Source organism: Bos taurus, chromosome 15 (assembly GCF_002263795.3).
Source record: "Bos taurus isolate L1 Dominette 01449 registration number 42190680 breed Hereford chromosome 15, ARS-UCD2.0, whole genome shotgun sequence".
Lineage (NCBI taxonomy): Eukaryota > Metazoa > Chordata > Mammalia > Artiodactyla > Bovidae > Bos > Bos taurus.
Window position 1 is genome coordinate 53,710,470 of NC_037342.1, and position 22,295 is coordinate 53,732,764.

The 22,295-nt window shown below is 36.6% G+C and overlaps 1 protein-coding gene across 1 annotated transcript in view; it reads right to left on the reverse strand.

Moving 5' to 3' along the window:
• The window catches only part of PGM2L1 (phosphoglucomutase 2 like 1), a 52,492-nt gene that overhangs the window by 3,378 nt on the left and 26,819 nt on the right, over window positions 1-22,295 (reverse strand). Inside the window, exons 2-12 of the mRNA NM_001098984.1 lie at window positions 21,535-21,702; window positions 19,065-19,171; window positions 18,252-18,336; window positions 15,074-15,157; window positions 9,011-9,204; window positions 7,743-7,932; window positions 6,806-6,903; window positions 5,898-6,078; window positions 3,879-3,972; window positions 3,428-3,557; window positions 3,015-3,204 (exon numbers count right to left, since the gene is read on the reverse strand). Of these exons, the coding sequence (NP_001092454.1) occupies window positions 3,015-3,204; window positions 3,428-3,557; window positions 3,879-3,972; window positions 5,898-6,078; window positions 6,806-6,903; window positions 7,743-7,932; window positions 9,011-9,204; window positions 15,074-15,157; window positions 18,252-18,336; window positions 19,065-19,171; window positions 21,535-21,702 (1,521 nt within the window). The remainder of the gene's footprint in view (window positions 1-3,014; window positions 3,205-3,427; window positions 3,558-3,878; window positions 3,973-5,897; window positions 6,079-6,805; window positions 6,904-7,742; window positions 7,933-9,010; window positions 9,205-15,073; window positions 15,158-18,251; window positions 18,337-19,064; window positions 19,172-21,534; window positions 21,703-22,295) is intronic.

The window sequence follows — 22,295 nt, forward strand, 5'->3', positions numbered from 1 at the left end:
AAGCATTGGATTATATACCTTATACACATGATCTCCAGACCTCAACAATAACCCTGCAAAGTAAATATTACTGACAATTTACAGACAAGGTTCAGAGAGGGTAAACGACCTGTTCAAGGTAATCAGCTAAGTGGCAGAGCAAGAAGTTGAAACCTGGCCTATCTGTCCCAAAGTCCAAACTACCTCTACTTTTGCAAAGTGCTTTACAACTTCAAGACACTTTCACAGATAGTTTTTCAACAGTCTCCAAAGCAGAGTGCACACATCCTAGAGGGCAGGCAAAATAACCCACTGGGGTACAAATATATATAATTAGCTAAAAATTAAACAAGAATGAAGCTTTACTGACATAAATATATAGATTAACACAGGTACTCTTCCTGCACCACAAATCAGTCCGTGAAGGCGTCTCGAGGGAACCATGTGCGTTGTACTAGGGTGGAGGGGTTGACAGTGGAGCCTTTCTTTCCTCAGGTGTCCTGAGCTTGATCCTCTCTGTGACTGGTACCCCTAGTTGCATAAGACAGAGACCTTCCTTCCCTCTGTTCCACTCACAGACCATCAACTAGCAAGTCCTGGTTATTCTATCCTTTATTTAACTCAGCTTTGTCAGGCTCTCTCCTTCACTACTGCTACCATATTACATTCAGGCTCCTGTTGTCTCTCATCTCCATTACCAAACAGCGTACTAACTGACCTTCTTCTCACCATCTCTAACCCACTCACCATACATGCCATCCTTCCTTGCACTCCGTACTACTGCTGTAGAGAACTACTTGCGGTTCCTTGAAAGAAAACATGACTTCTCACCTCCAGACGTAGCGCTTACTGCTCCCTTTGCCTCAAACATCCTCTGTTCCTCCCACATCTGGATAACTCCTGCCCAAACTCTAGAACTCAGCTCACAAAAGTCCTCTGCAAAGCCCTGTACGAGCCCCTCAGGTCTGAGTAAGGGTCTTTCCTATGCTCTTTCATGGCACTCTTACACACCCCCTAATCATTTTGTAATCAGTTTACTTGACTGTTTCCCTACTAGACTCCTACAGTGTCTAGTCATTACTGTCTTCTCAGTGTAGCACAGAAGGGTTTTGATAAATGCCTGTTGAACACACAGATGAATGTCAATCTGAAGTTGGAGAAGAAAGAACTCAGGAAGTCTTTGACAGTCACTATGTGACCCCTGGGGATTAACAAATATCTATACTACAAGCCTTACAAAATGTGTTCTAAGCATTAGTGGAGAATAGATAGGAAAGCGCTTGGAATAACAAATATCATAAACTTTAAAGGGAGTCAAGAGGGGAAAAGCATCATACCAAGAACTATTCTAACCATAGCAACACTAGAGAAATGAAAAGAAGCAAAACATTTAGTTCTTCTTTTCAAGTAGTTTATAAACACAGAAAAACATACGTACATACAGACAGAATAACAACAACGAACCAATTTTGGTTGACTGGCTGAAAATACACAAAGGGAATATGGGTAGTATTCTACATAAGAGGCTGCAGATTTTCCAAAATATATTATGCTCCTAGACTCTTGAGACAATATCAGACCATTATACATGGAAATTTAGGTTAATAATAACAATCATAATAATAACAAAATAAATATAATCAGCAAATCTATGGCATTTAAATGTTAGTTGAGCACCTACTGTGTAGGCAAGAGCTTTGAGTGGCATAAAGGTATATTAGAAATGAATCTGCCATGCAAAAGGCAATGGTAACATGACATAGAAAGTGATAAGTGAGCAGAGGAAGGCACAATCTATAAAGAAACCTCAGGAGGAAGATATCTGATTATGAGACCTGGAGGGTACACGGAGGAGGTGACATCTGCATGAAGTCTTAAATAATGGCTAAAGTGTGAATCTGCAGCAGTAGGAAGAAAAGGTGGACTAAGGAAAAAGCTTGAGCAAAAATAGAAAAATAATTTTTTAATGTATATATGTAAGAAGTATTTGTAAGTTATTCCATTTGGCTGGAGGTATAGGAAATAAGGTTGAAAGGGGATACCACTGAGCCACCTAGGAAGCCACGCATTCACAGGGAATAAGGTTGAAAGGGAAGTTAAAACTTCCCTAGAAAGACACATAGCTTTGAAATTATAGGCATTTATTTATTTATTTTTTTAGGTGCTAAGATTATCAGTAAAACATTCATCTTTTAAAAAGTTATAGTCTATTTTTAAAATTTTAATTGAAATATAGTTGATTTATAATGTGTTAGTTTCAGGTGTATATATTCTTTTTTAGATTCTTTTCCATTATAGGTTATTACAAGATATTGAGTATAGTTCATACTATGAAGTAGGTCCATGTTGGTCATTTATTTAATGTGTGTATATTTTAACTCCAAAGAAAGTTAGTGACTTAGTCGTGTCTGACTCTTTGTAATCCCATGGACTGTAGCCCACCAGACTCCTCTGTCCGTGGAATTCTCCAGGCAAGAATACTGGACTGGGTTGCCCTTTCCTTTTCCAGAGGATCTTCCTGACCCAGGGATCGAATCCAGGTCTCCCGCATTGCAGGTGGACTCTTTACCAACTGAGCCACCTTTAACTCCAAACTCCTACTTAATCCCCCATCCCTTTTCTCCTTTTGTAAGCAAAAGTTTGTTTTCTATGACTGTGAGTCTGTTTTGTAAATAAGTTCATTTGTATAATTTTTTAGATTCCACATAAAATATCATATGATGAAATTACAGGCTTTTAGACTCAACAAAATTTCAACATTATTTAGCATTATCACACTTTTTCCCTCCCTCCCACCCTCCCTTCCTCATTCTGTCTCTCATCCTCTTTCCCATTCCCCACCCTCAGGGCATACTATGCCCTTGGGGAGTAATGAGGACAGGATGGGTGAGAGTCAGAACCAGTTAGTGAACTTACAACTGCTTTGGAGAAAAACAAGGATCCTAAGTTTTAAGAAACTCACAGGCTTGACCTTCCATTTTGTTGTAGTATGAATTATTACAAATTGTTAAAAACTTAAAAATATAGGTACTTACTGATTTCTTATTAGGCTGGCTGCTGTCATATCCAGTGGTAATATCTCGTACATGCAGTATAGCAAATGCCCCACAAAACTTTGGGTATTCTTTTGGAGAATCAAAATTGCGAAGCCTTTCAAATATACTTTTGATGGTAGTTGGATCATAACATAAGAAATATGAAGTTTTTGAAATATGATAACCATATCTGTACAAAGATTTAAAGTGTTAAAATCAGATTTCAAGTCACTCTTTAGAAAAGTACAAATTAAAGATAAGCCTATTATTGTGTTAAGCAGATAGTGGCAGTTCTTAATGCAGACAATATTAGTACTTTTTAAAAAGGAATGACTATTCCTCAAAACAAGTTTATAAAGTTAAAAGTAGCACCAAAAAAATTAGAACACGAAATTCCAAATAGTAGAACTTACTTTTCATAAACATTAATCAGTTGCTGTTTCAATGTTATGTTCATGGTTTCCAGGTAAGATGCCATCTCAGCAACAACAACAGCTGCACTCACACCATCTTTATCCAAAACTGAAGTTCCACACAGAAAACCTAAGAATTAAAAAAATCTTTAAAAAGGAGGAAAACATAAGCCTATATATAATTTTAGTAGTTTCATATTTCTTCAGAAGGATCAATGTATTTCAGAGCCTGGTAATAAAGGAAACCTATTGATACTTAGCATATGTAGGGGACCTTTAAGGGTTTGTTTTTTTTCCTGATGAGAAATGTATCTACACATTTCTGAGTTCTTGATAGTTTTTATAACTCAAAGTGTAAAACCAGATGACAAAAATTCCTCTCTTCAGAATCACTATATTTGAAAAAAGTGCTCTCATTCATATTTCAAATATTTTAATATTTACTACATACCTATAGACTCTTCAAATGAAAAAAGGACTTCTTTCCCATTTTCCAGGAGGTCTTTTATCCTACTTCCAATCCATTTAAAACCTGGTAATGTTTCCTGAAATGCAGAAGAGGCCACTCTAGTTAAGTGACTCTTTCAAAAAATATATATATTAGAGAAAAGCCCATTACTAAATGCACATAACACTTTGATAATGATCTGTTATGGTCTTCAGTCCACAAAGATTTATACAGTGGTAAACATATAGTCATAAAGTGCATGGATATATACACTGCCACAACTGATGACCTGCTATTTATCAAGCATAGTAATAGTGATATAATTCACCAAATATAATCCAGTAAGTGGTGATGTATATAGTCACAAAGTACCATAAATCCACACATGTATTATGATCATACACTATTTATCAAGCACTGTAATAATTGCTTTACATCATTTATCTTTTTCAATGCTCACAAAAACTCTGTTACTGAAACAGAGGCTCAGAGGTTCAGTAAATTTGCCCAAGAGTACCCTGCATATGAGAGAGCCAGGATTCAATATCACTTCTCAGAAACTGCTCTCTAAGTTGCATTTAAGCACTAATGTAAAAGTGCCTACAAAGGTTGTAATTTAGTCCCTCTGAGTAACCAAAGGCCATAAAGTTTTTAACAATGCACTTTCAACATTATCACAACATATACTTGAACCAAGTATACTTTTACCATAACACCATGGCCCAAATAAAACGATCAAGAAAGTTACTAGGTTTGGTAATTAGATTTGAGGACTTTTCATCTGATGAGCTAGTGTGCATTCTAAAGACACGAACTGCTTTAGAGTCAGAAGAGCATGTGATACACAGTGACTCTAGAGCTCTCTTACTAATTTAAGATTTCTCATTCACCTCTCCACCTCCTCACTGGGAAAAACACAATAAAAGCCCCAAATCTCTACAGCACCACCTCCGGGAATAAAAACAAGAAAGCACATATATAATATTGGCCTTTAGAATCACGTTTTTTCTCTTTTGTGCTCATTATGCATTTTCTTGCTACAAGGAAAAGACCCTGATGCTGGGAAAGACTGACGACAGGAGGAAAAGCGGGCAACAGAGGATGAGACGGTTCGATAGCATCACTGACTCAATGAACCTGAGTTTGAGCAAACTCCGGGAGATAGTATATGACAGAGAAGCCTGGCGTGCTGCAGTACATGGGGTCGCAGAGTTGGATACGACTGAGTGACTGAACAACAACAATAGTAATTCAGAATTTTAGGTTTGAATGAATTTTCAATTTCTTCTATTTTGCTATTTGTAATTTAGAAACCCAGAGATTGAACATTCTATTTCATTAAGAAAGGTACAATTTTCTTTTAGTTAGCCTATTAGTGTTAAGACCTATAGCCTGACTGTGGCTCAAGGCCCAGAGGTGACTTTTTCACTGGTACTTGGCAAAGCGGGCAGAGGAAAAGCAACTTAATTGGCATTAGTCCCAGTAGCTATAAAAGGGGTCAGTTTAACTGCCCAAGGTTCACAAAGGTTAATGATCTGTGCTGAGAGAGAATCATTGTGTTTTTTGGATGTAGATCACTGGGTCTTAATTTGTAATTTAGGAGACTACTTAAAGTTTCTTTTTTTAATTTTATTTAAAAGTTTCTTAAGACTGAACCTGAAGAGGCTAAATAAGCGGTCATGACACCTACAGATTTTTGGAGTGGAGTTTATGTTATTTATGAGGTCACTGGGAGCCAGATTTTCTTGGTAGGAAAGCCAGATACTGTTGTATGGAAAAATAAGCATTAATGCAATTTGTAAGAATGTTTATCTTAGTTTCAGAAACTCACATATAGGATGAATTTGGCTCAAGGTTTCCAAACTATCAAAAAGACTTACTCTTTTAGTTAAGTGTTAATAGAGTTTGAAAAAAAGAGGGAATTAGAAATGAAATCAATAAAAGTCAACTTTGGTGGGGAGATGGCTTTAGCTTACAGAAATAGGTTTAGAAAAGGAGCACATAGATATTACCTATTCTTACCTCAAAGTGAAATCCTTCTTTTAGTGCAATTGCCTTCAAAATTTTGGAAGAGACTGTGGTGGCTAACATATAAATGTTGTTCACATCAGCATTTCTTGATTTACTTTTCTTCCAGCAATCAAACATCCACCACCCAAACAAGGCGGCCAACTCATTCCCTGTGAAAACTTTCCAAACACCACTGTAGAGAGAATGAAAATTCAAGGCAAGATCTTTGTAACTTCTCATTAAAACTTCTTGACCCTAGGACCTACAAATTACCATCCTTCACAAAGGGAAACCTAAAAACTACTGTATGGGATTTTTGAGAAAACATTTACTATTTCTTTTCTAACTGATCAGGGTGAGCTTAGGGTAAGAGTGGCAGCAATGTACTTTGAAAAGCTTTGACACTGTTACTTGTATTTTCTTACTTAAAGAGAAAAAAGTTATAATATGGTGTCCTTTTTATGTAAGGACATTTGTCATGACATTATAATGGCAAAAATACACAACAATCCAAAGAACCATGATTAGGAAATGATTACATTCATAAAGCAATCTTTTGAGATACTACACTAGTTTAAAAATCAATATTTTAAACAATATTTAAAAATAGAGGAAAATGCTCATAGTACAATATTATGTGGAAAATAATCAAGACACAAAAGTAGTAATATATATATATGTGTGTATAGGATGATCACAATTTTATAAAAAACAAATATATCTTGAATATTTGAATGAAGAAAACATAGGAAGGAAACGTCAAAATATCAACGTAAGTGGTTATCTCTGGATAGTGGGCTTACAGGAGATTTCTTTTCTTTTTGTTTTTTTAAAATTATTTCCAATGAGCCTGTAAGACTTAAAATCAAAAACTGTTTTTCAAAGTTTAAGATTTTAATCAACTAACAGCTTCTACTTACTTCTCCTGAAGTTCTGCCACTGCTAGTCGGTCTGCATCAGGATCTGTAGCCAGCACTATCCGGGCATTTTCTTTCTCTGCCAGTCTCAAAGAAAGTTCCTGAAATAGTGACCCAAAAGGCTGAATTACAATGAAGATGTTAAATTCAAAGTTCATATTCCTAAATGTAGGCACTGTATTAGTGATAATGAATTTTAGAAGGGAATATAGTTTGGCTAACTTTTTTTAACTTTATTTCATAGCAGTATAGTTAGATTTACAAGGTGTTGATATCTGCTGTACAGCAAAGTGGTTCAGGTACACGTATATATATTCATTCTTTTTCATATTCTTTTCCACTATGGTTTATCACAGGATACTGAATATAGTTCCCTGTGCTATATAGTAGGACCTTGTTGTTTATCCATTCCATATGTAATAGTTTGCATCTGCTAATCTAGTTTGGCTAAATTTAAAATAAGACTAGGAAGTAGGGAAATCCACCATAGGGATTTCAAACAAAACAGAATATATGGCTCTGCTGCTGCTACTGCTGCTAAGTCACTTCAGTCGTGTCCAACTCTGTGCGACCCCATAGACGGCAGCCCGCCAGGCTCCCCTGTCCCTGGGATTCTCCAGGCAAGAACACTGGATTGGGTTGCCATTTCCTTCTCCAATACGTGAAAGTGAAACGTGAAAGTGAAGTCGCTCAGTCGTGTCTGACTCAGCGACCCCATGGACTGCAGCCCACTAGGCTCCTCCATCCCCATGGGATTTTCCAGGCAAGAGTACTGGAGTGGGGTGCCATCGCCTTCTCTGATATATGGCTCTAATATAATTTAAAAGATGTAAGCTAAAGTAGTTTTTGCTTCTGTAAGTAATCTTTGAATTGTCAGAGTCCTATCCACATGATAAACTTTAATATACTAAATCATAATTTAAATACAGAAAAAATATACCAGCACAGATTCTCCTTCTTCAGGATTTGGGCATTTAACAGTAGAAAAGTCTGGATCAGGATCTTTTTGTTCTGGTACTGGAATTGGAGGCTTAAAACCAAATACTTGAAAAGCCAATTGTACATAGTCATGTCCGACTCCATGAAAAGATGTATGTACAAATTTCAAGGTGGTCTTTGAGTTTAATTCCCTGTAAAGGAAAATATCATTCAATCACTGTCATAAAACTCATTACTTGTGGTATACTTAAAATAATCTCAAGAAAAGGCTAAAATCTATTTTGTCAGGATAGGAAAACTACACTCAACAAACTTCTGAACAGTGTTAGCTATTTATGGAACAGTTATAGAAACATGGAAATTGGTAAAGAAAACTCAAATTTTAGAGGAAATTTCCTTATATTATATACAGTGAATATATATATTGAGTTATAATTTTTAACAACTTTATTAAGAGGTAATTAGTAGTAGTTAAAAAGTAGTTTAAAAGTGTTAGTGGCTAAGTCGTGTCTGACTCTTTGTGACCCCGGGGACCGTAGCCTATCAGGCTCCTCTGTCCATGGAATTCTCCAGGCAAGAATACAGGAGTGGGTAGCCATTCCCTTCTCCAGGGAATCTTCCTGACCCAGAGATTGATCCCAGGTCTCTTGCATTACAGGTGAATTCTTTACCATCTGAGCCACCAGGAAACCCATCAATATACTATAAATTCATCCTTCTAAATTACACAATTCAGTGGTTTTCACTATATTCACAGAGTTGTTCAACCATTACCATAATCAATTTTAGAAAATTCTAATTACCCCCCAAAAAACTCCATACCCCAGAGCCACTACACCCTAACCCTCCCATTTTTCCCAGCCATAGGCAACCACTAATATACTTTCTGTTTCTATCTCTATAGATTTGTCTACACTAGACATTTCATATCAATATAATCATACAATATGTGGTCCTTTGTGACTGGCTTCCTTCACTTAGCCTATTTTTAAAATTTATCCATGTTGTAGTATGCAACAGTATTTCTTTTTTTTTTACTGATGAATAATATTTCAATGTATGGATATACTACGAATATATTTCTAGCCATTCATCTATTGATGAATATTTGAATATTTGGGTTATTTCTACTTTTGGACTACTATGAACTGTATTATTTACCTATAATTTTAATATAATGAATAGCCAACACATTTTTATCCTTATTTTTTTCTGTTATTTGTTAATCTTATGTTAAGGTAATATTATCCTACATTCCCCCTTGGATACCTGTAAAAGCAAATTTTTTTCAGATCATCCATGTATCTCCTACAAATGTCCTGCAGAGGATCTCTCTTTAGTGGGCTGGTATCCACTAAATTATCATTCCAAGAACCATTCCAGGGTTCCACACATTCTTCTATACATTTCAGAATTTCTTTATCATGAGGAGATGTGATCTGAGCACCATTTTCCCAATAAACCTAGAAGATAGGTAAACACAGCTATAAGCACTTGAAATGTTGACCATATTTTTTCCTAGCTACAGTAGGGAAATCTGACTTTACAAAGAAGCATACCAAATTAGTCAAGTAGACAATGTCAACGCTGGGCTAACTTAATAAATACCTAAGGATACTGATGGTAATGATTCCAAAGGGACTTTTCAACAAAATGATTCTGTATTATTTTCTCATTTAGAAGTACATTTTAATAACAATACAAGTAAAAATATAATCAGGGCACCATTATGACATTGTTAAAATATGCAAATATCATAGCATCCAATCATAATCTTAGATCTATAACTATATACTAAAGAAGATCTAAGAAACCATGGAAAAAACTTGATATTATGAAATTTTAGCATTATAAAGTGGTTCTGTTATATGATAAAGAAGAATTTATTTTTCAGCTATAAATTAAACTAGAATTTATGTCACACCAAATAGTCTATTCCAGGGAAGACAACAAACATATTAATTATTCCATACACATTTCGGTATATGTATTTTCAGTATTTAATGAAAATACATTTCATTAAGTTGTCAGTCTGTCAAGTAGCCAAATCAACAAGACATTAGGAACAGCTAACAAAAAAAGCAGAAAATGTATTTCTATAATTCACAGGATCTCAAAGTTAGAAGGGACTCATCTATACCAACTTCTCCTATGTATTTGACATCAATCCCTTCTACCACATCCTGAATGAAGGAAAGAAGAATACATTTGAATATATACTATGTACTAAACTTTGTGCTAAGCAATATGGTAGACTAGATGACTCAAAAAGCTAAAATAGAAAAGTATTGTCTAAAATACATAGCTTAGTTCACAAAAAAGAAAGAGAAAACTCCAGGCAGTGGGAAAAAATGAAAGAATGATAAACTTGAAAGATAAAGCTGTGCATTGATGCTGTGGCCAACTGGCCTTTGAGAAGGCCAACTGGCCATTTATCTGGCTCTTGATTGTAATGCCCAGGTAGAAAGCAGGAAAATGGAACTGAGATGCCCTTCTTAGTGGAAATATAGAATAGAAAAAGTTCTGTCCACTATTACTGAAAGATGATAAGGTAGCATGTCTCTCTTCTTAAATTCTGGGTGATTAAAAATTTCAAATCTGAGGTCTACATTAACATAAAAATTGCTCCCAGTTGGTGAAACTCCTGAGGTTCCTGCAGAAATTTAAAAAACAAAACCAAAAATCCAGTTGAAGGGATGTTCCCACATTCCAAGCAACCAACAAGATCCTGTTCATGAGCCCTGAAAGCTCTCCATGAAAATTTATTTAACATGAGAAAAATAATCTTGGCCTTTCTCCCTGCGTTTCTTACCTTGTATGTGAATGTGATGGCTAGAGGTACAGCACCCCTTATACAATGAGCACTTGAAGAAAAGGCCAAAACAAAACTGCAGGGATGCGAGGTCCAACAACATTGAGCTGTAGAACCATACCAGTTGCCACATACTTCTGGATTTTTGTTATGTGAGACAAATTAACTCCTATCAACTTTAGCCACTTTTGTGGGTTTTCTGAACCTGTAGCAGAAAGCATCCCTCCCTGATACAGTAACAGAGAAATCTGTGCAAAAAAATATACCCAGGAATAAACTTAAAAAAAAATGTGAAAGGTAAAAAAATCTTTAAAATGTTACTCAGTTCAGTTCAGTTCAGTCGCTCAGTCGTGTCTGACTCTTTGCGACCCCCATGAATCGCACACGCCAGGCCTCCCTGTCCATCACCAACTCCCAGAGTTCACTCAGACTCATATCCATCAAGTCAGTGATGCCATCTAGCCTTCTCATCCTCTGTCATCCCCTTCTCCTCCTGCCTCCAATCCCTTCCAGCATCAGAGTCTTTTCCAATGAGTCAACTCAAGGGTCTAAAAGAAGGAAATGGCAACCCACTCCAGTACTCTTGCCTGGAAAATTCCATGGACGGAGGAGCGTGGTAGGCTACAGTCCATGGGGTTGCAAAGAGTCGGACACAACTGAGCAACTTCACTTAAAGGGTCTAAAAGAAGTCTTGGAAGAATAGAAAGATACATTCTGTTCTTGAATAAAGAGACTCAAAAATTACAAAAATACTGAAGCTCTCTAATGTACAAGTGAAATATGATATCAATAAAAAAGCTGAAATAATTTTTCAAGATGGAGAAAAATACCATAATAACATGCATGGAAAAATAGTCAAAAGGTAAACAATAATATGGGGAGAAATAACTGAAAGACAGATGATCAAGAGCTACTTTGGAGTTTTCACAAATCTACAAGGAAAAGAGCAAAGAGCAACTACCGAAGACAAAAATGAGTAAAGCCTTTAATAGACTTTTCAGGAAAGGGAACACAAGTATCTTATAAATGTATGAAAAGACGCTCAACCTCACTCACAAGACAGATTCACGATAACATTTCCACATATCTGACCGGCAAAGGTGAAAAGGTTTGACAAACAATAATGGACGGTGTGGGATAAAGACCCTCCTATATTGCTGGTGAGAGTAGCAGTTGGGACAACCACCTTGAATAGAGAATGACAAACTTTATTTCATAGTTCCTTTGACTCTGAAGTTTCACAACTAGAAACTTATTCTGTAGCTCAGCAGGGCCATAGAAATATAATGTGAGCCACAATGCAAGCCACATATTTCACATGCCTTTTTTGTATTAAGTCTTCAAAATCTGGTGTGTATTTTACATTTACAGCACATCTCAATTCAGACTAGTCATATTTTAAGTGTTGGGTAATCATAGGTGGCTGTTGGCTATCAGAGTGGACAGTGCAGCTACTGAGAATAAGAATAAAAACAACAGGTAACATTTATTGAGTATTTATCAGAGCCAGATACTATACAAGCATTTTTCATGCACTGTCTCCCTTAATCCTAACTCTCTCCCTAAAATACTGGTTCTATTATTACTCTCAGTTTACAGATGGGGAAACCAAAGCATAGAGAAATTAAGTAATTTATCTTAGGTTACAAAGCTTCTGAGTGGTGGAGGTAAGTTTCAAACCCAGTCCATAACACTCTTAACCACTATTCTATAATGACTCTATAAATCTACTTGTGTATATGAAGAAAGATGTGTATAGAACATTCATTTTACCACTGTTTGTAAGCAGTAGCAGATTAGAAACAAAATAAAATGTTTATCAACAGGGATTGGTTAAATAAATTAGGACTCATCCATATAGGTTTTTAAAGATGAATAAGGCAAACCTACTTATAGATCGACCGATGTAGAGAATGATCTCTAAGACTGTTTCACACTGTTGTATACAAAAAAAAAAAAACAAGGTGCAGAACACTATATATAATACCCTGACATTTATGAGGGGAAAAAGAGGGACTGACCAATACCACACATATGATTACACAGGCATAGATTACCTTTGGAAGGAAACTAAAACCAGAAACAGTATTTGCTTCTGAAAAGGGATGCTCAGGGAAACAGGTGGGGAAAATACTCTTTATTGTTTAACTTTTTATAATGTTTAACTTTTATACTTTTTACCTTGTGCTTATACTTTTAAGAAAAAAAATCTTTGAGGGTCAACTCTATGACAAGTATGTTCAATAACAATAAATATCAAAACAAAGTCCCACCAGCCATGAGCTTATATTGGGGAATTAGGCAGGGAGGAGGATCGAACAAACAAGTCAATAAACAAAGAAGATAATTTATTATAAAGGAAGCACGTAATTATAGACAGTGGTAAGTTTTGTGAAGAAAATAAATAAATAAGGAGAAGATCATTGAGGCAAGCCACTTCAGATAAGGTGGCCAAGGAAGGTCTCTTCAAGGAAGCAACATCTGGGCAGGAAACAAGGATGAAAATAAGCAAGTCTGAAAGATCTGGGGAAGAGCAATCCAAGCAGAGGAACAAACAAAAGGCTCAGAGCGGGAAAGGGTTTGGTATACTGGAGGCACTGGGAGAATGGAAAGAAGCTGCCGTGTGACCAGGACACAGTGAGCCAGAAGAGGACTGAACAGAATGAGGTGGAACAGGCAGGCAGGAGACAGAGTCCTGTAAGCCCCAAGGTAAGGAGGTTGGATTTAGCAGGAAAGCTAACATGACCTGTTTATATTTCATAAGATCCTCTGGCTGCTTGGTGGAGAATGGACTGCAGGGAAGAACAATGGAAGCAAGGAAGAGACCAGCTAGGACAATGTTGTTCGGGCAAAGACAATGGTTTAGAACCATGGAGGTAGAAGACATGGGCAGAAGTAAACATACTCTACATAGATTTTGGGTGCAGAATTTGTAGAACCTGTTAATCAGTTAAATGTCTGGAGTGAAGGAAAGGGAGTAATCAAGAATGAATTTTGGCTTTTGCTTGGGTCGGTGGTAGTTTGAATTTATAGAGATGGGTAAGACTTGGGAAGGAACACACTTGAGTGTATATATGGCAGGTTGTGGGAGAATCAAGGCCTCTATTCTAGAGATACTAATTTTGAGACATGTTAGGCATCCCAAAGGATATCAGGTTGGCAGCTGGATGTAGGAGTCTGATGATCAGAGAACAGATCTGGGTTCTTTACACTCTTTGACAGTTGACCTCTTCCTCCTTGCAACTCTCTTACCCCTTTGGTTTTTGTAACATCAGTCTCTTCCTGTCTTTGTCCTGTCTCTAGATCCTCTTCTTTCTCCCTTCATTTGAAGTTGATATTCCCTAGGGATCCATTCTTGACCTCTTTTTCTAACCTACACTGTCTCTGGGCTGCCCATCCAAATAAAGAACTTCCAAATACTCTTAAATGCTCTAACATAATATGTACAGTGATCCCAAATTTCTCCCCTGAACAACAGATCTGCATATTCAACTGCCTACAGGTTGCTGCTGCTTGATTGACCCACAAATCCCTCAAACTTAATTATGTCCCAAACTAATGTATTAAGCTTCTTCACTGCTTATGTAAATGGTAATACTCCCCACTTAGCTGGCAAGGGTCAAAATCTTAGATTAGTATAAAATATTATTTTCCCCAGTAAACCAGAGCTCAGTGTGCCTGGAGTGCCCCCCTACACAAGAAGAAAAAGAAATATTAGATCATACACTCATGAGCCAGGAGCCCCAGACGCTGGTTCAACACTGCTGTATCTTCTGTTTGCCCCTCTGAGCACTCTGCACCCTTCCCCACCCTGCTTTCTGCCATGAAGCCTGACATATCAAACAGATTCTGTGGCCAACAGGGAGTCCCAGCAGAAGACTGGAGGGAAAGGAGGAGAATGAGGTCAAAGTACCATTCCTCCAGCTCTCTTCCTTCAAACTCTCACTCATTCTTCAAGTTCTTGGTACAAAATGATTTTATCTCTGAAATGGTAGAGAGGATGATTTGGGATGGGATGGGGAAATCAAGGGCAGTAAGATATCAGAGGTAAAGACCACTGAAGAGACTTTTGTAATAGTACATAAGTATATAAAGTACAATAACACGTACTGAGATGTAATAAGGGCCAGGAAGGATACACATTCTTTGAGTGGTGGTGGTACCCAGTAGCTTCAATTGTGTCCGACTCTTTGCGACCCTATGGACTGTAGCCCGCCAGATTTCTCTGTCTATGGGATTCTCCAGGCAAGAATACTGGAGTGGGTTGCCCTGCCCTTCTCCAGGTGATCTTTCCCACCCAGGAATCGAATCCACATCTCCTGTGTCTCCTGCATTGCAGGCAGATTCTTTACCCACTGAGCCACCTGGGAAGCCATTCTCTGAGGGGCAGCCTCAGTGTATTTATCTTTCTGTTTCCAATGTCTAAGCCTGGTTCCCATTGTAGAAAATATACTCAGCACATATTATTTAAATAAAATAAGAACTATGAAATAACCAAAGATGAAGAGTCCAAGGTTTACCTTGTATCCATTGTCTTCTTTGCGGTTGTGAGATGCCGTAATCATCACACCTGCAACTGCTTTGAGTTCCTGGACTGCATATGGCTAAAAAAGCAACAACACCGTAATTCTGTTTCCTGGCTACTCATACATTTGACACAAGAATAAATAAACAAATACTTGATTAAATAACTGGAAAAGACATTAAGATATAAATAGCCTAAAACTTTAATAATCAACTCTAGGTTCACTAGGTGGGATATAACTAAAGCCATCTAACTATTATCAATGGCACCCACTCCAGTGCTCTTGCCTGGAAAATCCCATGGACGGAGGAGCCTGGTGGGCTGCAGTCCATGGGGTCGCTAAGAGTCGGACATGACTTTGCTTTCACTTTTCACTTTCATGCATTGGAGAAGGAAATGGCAACCCACTCCAGTGTTCTTGCCTGGAGAATCCCAGGGACGGAGCCTGATGGGCTGCTGTCTATGGGGTCACACAGAGTCGGACACGACTCAAGTGACTTAGCAGCAGCAGCAGCAGCAACCACCTGTTAGACTGAATGCTTTTTTCCCCCTAGTCTCATTTAACTTAGTCTTAGAATTATTTTGTTCCTTTAACAAATATTTAACAAACACCTACTACATGCCAGATATTCCACCAGACTCTGGAGATATGACAGGGGAATCTAATCATAAAATATTAGACCTGAAAGTAAATTTAGAAATCATCTAATCTATCATATTTTACACACTGTGTATTGTTTATTAAATATTATATGATCATAAGCAAGAATTATATAAGCGTGGAACATAGGTCCCTTGCCTTTTGATTTTAAGATCTTTACATACACTCTGTGGCCTCTATAGCATATAAAAATCAATTTACCATTTCTCCCAAAGTTAATTGCCAGGTTGAATTTCCCTTTTTCATCACAGTTATTATTTATTTGCCTAAGATGTTCCTCCATTCTACCATCACATCCAATTTCTCTCCTCCTGGCCATGGAGGAATGGGCACATGACATTGATCTGACTACAGTAACCTATTCCTTTGATGATTTAACTCAGAGCCTGGCTTATAAAACCCAGTTCTTCTCCAAGATGTTTTTGCTGTAAGTAGATTTCCTCTGACTCAAAGACATGCTGATAAAGAGTGCCAAAAACAACTTCCCTAGCAGCTAGAGCAGATCCACTTACAATAAGAGAGGAAGGCTAACACATAGTTACAGATGGAAATGGTATAACCCAGAGGCAGACTTCTACAAAAAAGTTCAAATTTCTGGGTCTTCCTTGGTTTCTGTCATTCATTAGAGCTAATTGTTTAAAAATTCCTTCAGTTCTTTGATCCACTCTGTATATGTCCAATAAATCCCTAGTAACAGATTATGGAGACATTATCTAATCATCTAACAATTGGTAAAACTTGTCAACAAAATCATGTAGACCTGACATTTTTATTTTGAGAAGATTAATAAAAATCAGCTCAATTTCTTTAATGACTACAGGTCTGTTCAGGCTTTCTATTTCTTATCAGTTTTGATGTATTAATTATTCAAGAAAATTGGCCAGCTCTCCTAAGTTTCACATTTATTTGCATCACATTCAGAATACTGTGGTTTTCTTAATCTGTTCTTAGTCACTCAGTCGTGTCCAACTCTTTGCGACCCCATGGACTGTAGCCCACCAGGCTCCTCTGTCCATGGGGATTCTCCAGGCAAGAATACTTGAGTGGGTTGCCATGCCTTCCTCCAGGGGATCCTCCCAACCCAGGGATCGAACCCAGGTCTCCTGCATTGCAGGAGGATTCTTTACCATCTGAGCCACCAGGGATTGTCTTTTCTCTTTTTTAGTTCAGTACCCTTGCCAAAAGGTCTATTTTACTATTTGTCTCTTCAGAAAGCCAACTCCTGCTTTTGTTGATACCCTCCTATTTTCTATTTAGCTGATTTTTCCTTTACCATTATTATTTTTTAAATTTTATTTGGATTTATTCTGTTTTTATCCTAACATACTAAAGTCTTAGTTCATTACTTAAAACTTTTTTCCTAATATATTCATCATCAAGACTATAAATTTCCCTTTAAGTAGAGCTTTAGTTAAATCTCATAGTGTTTTTTTTTTGCTACTTAAGTGTTTTCATTGCTGCTCTTAAAATCCAGACAGTCATTGCTTTGCAAAGTTCCAATACACATGAATTTCTGATACCATGCTTAAGTAAATAATACCAGTCTCCTAAAAACATGCTCAAATTTCAGTTGCCTATATGAAGTAAAAACTTGGCTCCTAGCTCTTCAGCCTGAAACAACTATGTCCTATGAGAGCCATCATGATTAGTAACTGATCATGTCACTGTTGGTCACTGTGCATCTGTGAGCTATTGCACAGACAGCAAAACATGTAGCTGTGTTGCCACTTTACCTCCCAGAGATAACCCATGTGACAGTTTTGCAAAACTGGATGACTGAAATTAGGAAATGGCCAACAAAGATGAAAGTGCAGCAAAGAAGCAAAAAGTGATAATAGTGGAGGTGACATTTGAATCAATCATAAATGAAGTTATAGAAAAATAACTGGGAACATTGACACTGTTGTCATTCAAGAGACTCCACATGGGCAATCAGATCAGCTTAGTGAAGGTTGAATGTATGGGTATAAGTTAAGGATGTGGTTGTGATGAAAATGATGAGGTTGTCCTAAAGTAAATGATACTGGCAAAAAAGGAATTCTCAAAATCATTTTATAACATTGAATGTGCAAAAGATAAAATGTGGAAAGTTAACCCAGACTTAGAAGGGACTTTGATAATTCACCAAGGCATAGAAAAGATGCACACTCATTGTTAAGTTATATGACAAGAAGCAAGCACTGTTCACACTCTTGAATTTTTAAAGAAGAAATAAAACACTCAAGTGAGTGTTTTATAGTAATTTTTGCCTGCTTGATAAATCAGTTTCTGAAAGAAGAATATTAAAATACCCCGCCATGACTGTAGACTTATCAACTTGTTATAGACCAAATTCTTAGGTGGTTCAACACATGTGTGTTGAATGAAAATAAAGTCAGAGCAATATTTGTTTTCTTTAGGTCCTTCATATTATTTAATATAGAACTTTATGAATGACAAAGATTTGAACCCTGTTTAAGAAATACTTTTTCAAGAGTAGCAATCTGTATGATCAATGATATAACACACTTACTACAAAAGGTGTAGGAACATATCTTGAGAAAAGATACACAGGAACATCTTTGGCCAGTAAGACAGCAGCAGTTAGCTTAGCAAGCCTGAAAAAGGGACAGAAATTTCACTTGGTCCTTAGCTAATCATACTTAAAAAAAAACCAACCTCCCACAAAATAAATGCATTACAATTGTTTTGAATATACAGCAATCTAATCCAATCAATTCTTATAATCACTAGTTATTTAAGCTTCATGCTCCAACTTTAAATTGTTAATAAACAAGATTTTTTAAAAGGAACTTTAACAAGGAACAGAATTGACATTTTAATTTCCTCCTTTTCCCTGATCCAGCTTTTGGTGGCTATTTTACTAAGAAATAAAATTTTCCTTTTGCAAAAGGCAAAAAACATGGAGGAAAGTGAAACCAGAGACTTTGATAAACACAATATACCTATTTACCCCCTAAAAAAAGTATCACTAGATCATGATTATCTATGTGTGAAAATATGGTAAATCTAATAAAATAGGAATATAGTGAGAGAATACAACTTACATAATATTGCTACCCAATGCCTTTGCCAAAAGAATAAAATCATAAGATAATCTACGATGTCATTGTAAATACTAACTTTAAATATTTAAAAATTTACTCTTTTCTGTAAAAACCAAAGGTTATCTTTGAAATGCTTATGTTTCAGCTCTAAATAAACACCAGCATGTGATGACATTTTTGGGACAGTTTCCTGTTTCAGAACTCCTACTACTGGGCATAAATTTTTTTTCAGATTTTATTCCAATCCAGCTTAATCTCTGAGACAATTAATACTGTACCTCTGGCTGCTGCAGCTGCTAGTTACTTGACCCCGTGTGTCATACCCAACTACAAAGCCTCTTTGCTTGAAGTCTGAGAAACACCTCTCAAGGTATTTGTACATCCCCTGAAGCAGATAAACAAAAAAGATTAATTCCTGAGTAATGCCTGCATTTTCAGTGACTTAAAATCTATGCTTTTTATGTGTGGTGTGCAGCTAATTGGCTCCCAGGGAACTGGCCTCCTCATTTTGCCTGTGTTCACCAACATGAGAGCAACAATCTTCAATCCTCAAATGTGAGATGACGAACACCCGTTTCCTGAAGTTTTGGACACATTTGATACACAGAAATATCAAGAAACTGTTAAATATAATACAATGCATAAAACATTAGGGAAAAAATGATGGGACATGAAAGTCAGTATGCTAAAAAAGAAAAACTGTTAGAAGAACCAAAAGAAATTGCTGTTTGCATTAAGGCTCTAGAGAATGGAAGTTTGACCATTTTAGGTCTTACTAAATCGTAAGATTGAAGCTAACCATAAGAGTTGATCTATTTATGACATCAACATTTTAAATCAGCAATATAAACCTTCATTAGAATATTTCTTAAGATGGCTGATCCCATTCCTTAGTTTTAAAATCACAAAGAAAATCTTATAAACAAGGAAAATTTGCACCAAAGGGGACAAAAAGTGGAATAAAGCATTTAATATTGAAAATACCACAATAAGCCAAAGCCATTTAACTATTTTATGAATGATTTGCTAACTTTAATAAACACTTTCAACTATACAAAACTAACATTTTTAAAACGAATTTCTCGAATGTTGCCACATTTAATCCTCACAATAACCCTGAAAAGAAATGCAGATACCAGTTTTATTTTTGTCCATCTCTTCCAGAAAAGAGGAGACAAAATAAGATTGAAGCTCCATTTAATGACTTGCCCAAGGCCATTCATTCACAATGTTATACTAATTTAATGAAGACCTATGATATGGCAGGCACTGCCAGGTAACTATGGTGCCAGTACCAAATGAGGTCCCAGTGACTTCTGGACCCTTCTTTCACAGTTCTTTCAAGTATAATTATTCTTCCAACCTACTCCTTATGAGTGAGTATGTCTGTGTGTGCATGTGCACTCACACATGCAATACAGCCCAAATTGACCGACTTATTTATTTCTAATGATGATGCTATCCTAAAATCTCACAGAATCTCATACTTTGGTGTAAAAATCCATCTTATCTTATTCCACTATACCTAGGTTCTGAAAAAAAGCTAGAGTTTAAGAATCAGATTCAATCTGGCTTTTCTACTTCACATATTGGAATCTCATTTCCTGTAAAAATTTGCATTTCTGCAGAAACTGATTTTCAAACACCTCCTCCACTCCTTTTTGTAAAGTCAAGGAATCTTCAGTCAAAATGAAATCTTATGAGGAAGCCCAACATATAAAAAAGATCTAACTGAAGCATTTCTGAACCAGGAAAAGAAAGGGGATGGGGACAGGAGCTAGCAAGTATCCCACTATTCAGTCATCTTGTCATTGTTTGTTCCCAAACCCCTGCATTAGCCATTGAATTTAGAGAATTTCCTCAGAATAAGATTTATTGTTTGCCAGTATTGATTAGAATTATATCTACTGAGCAATTCTATAGTTTAGGACTATTTTTCGGAGAAGGCAATGGCACCCCACTCCAGTACTCTTGCCTGGGAAGTCCCATGGACGGAGGAACCTGGTAGGCTGCAGTCCATGGGGTCGCTAAGAGTCAGACACGACTGAGCGACTTCACTTTCACTTTTCACTTTCATGCACTGGAGAGGGAAATGGCAAAGTGTTCTTGCCTGGAGAATCCCAGAGACGGGAGCCTGTTGGGCTGCCGTCTATGGGGTCGCACAGAGTCAGACACGACTGATGTGACTTAGCAGCAAATGTATTTTGGTCTCCAAAGTGGAGTTCCCTGAAACAGTTAAAGATGATTCACTGGAAAGAGAATTGTTTCTAGAATAAATTGCATAAAAATGGGGAGAAATAAAACAAACTGAATCATATCAACACTGTCTTAACTCTCAAATTATACAGAAAGCCATGTTAAAGGGAAATATTTTCAACTAAAATTTCCAAATACTGTGGTTAACCTTTATCAGTGGCCACATGCCAAAATAGATCACCTTCTATCTAAGTTTGCATCTTTGTATTAAATGAAAATGTCAATAACCATTTCCTGGTTTGAAATGTGAAGTAATACTGTCAGGAAGTTGACGATGGCAACCAAAATAACCAGAACCTCAGTCTGTGACCCTACGCACATGACCTCTAAGATGAGTCTTGTGTTAAGACCAAAGGTCAGAATTTATATTACATTTTTTATTTGTAAGAAAGTATCTTGCTGGATATAAAGCTTTTTTACTATTTTTTAAAAAAACCTAATTTATAAAGCAAAAAACAGTGATAAAAGTACACATATAATAATAATACTTACCTGTGTTGATTGTATTACTGTAAGATCATTAATATAGCAAAATCCTGCCCCCATAGCAGAACGAAGTCCTGCAGTTCCAAAAGTCATTCGGCAGCAAAGCCTATCTCGAAGCTCCTTGTTCATCCCATTCCTTAACAAATTTTCAATTTGCTCTTTTGTTTTCGGGTTCTATTAAAAAAAAGATGCATTAAAACTTAATCAGAATCACAAGTAGAGTCCTAATAGGAAGCTCTTCTGAGGAGCCAATAAGTTTTATTCATATGTTACAAGGTTCTGCATTCACTATAAATTCCACAATGCTACTTTATAATATTAGTATATAGGGAAGCCTGGCATGCTGCAGTCCATGGGGTCTCAAAGAGTTGGACATGACTGAGCAACTGAGCAACAACAACAGTAATAAAAAAATACCTGCCATTTACTGAGTCCCCAGAGTGGCCACACCCTATTAAGGGTGGTTTATATATCTCTAATCATATTTTTAAAAATACTATATTTAAGAAATTTTTAACAAACTGACAACCTTAAGAGCTATGGACCCAAAATAAAACTTAGTCAAAAATGACATCAATTATTACTATGTTCAGTTTTAAAAGAAATGTGGGAGCTATTAAATAAATGTTATCACAACATGCCTATTAAATACTTCCTAAACATCTATAATTCAAAATGATCAGATAAGCCTTGTGTGTGTGAGTGTGTGTGTGTGCGTGTGTGTGTTCTCAGTCATGTCCGACTCTTTGACACCACAAAGACTATAC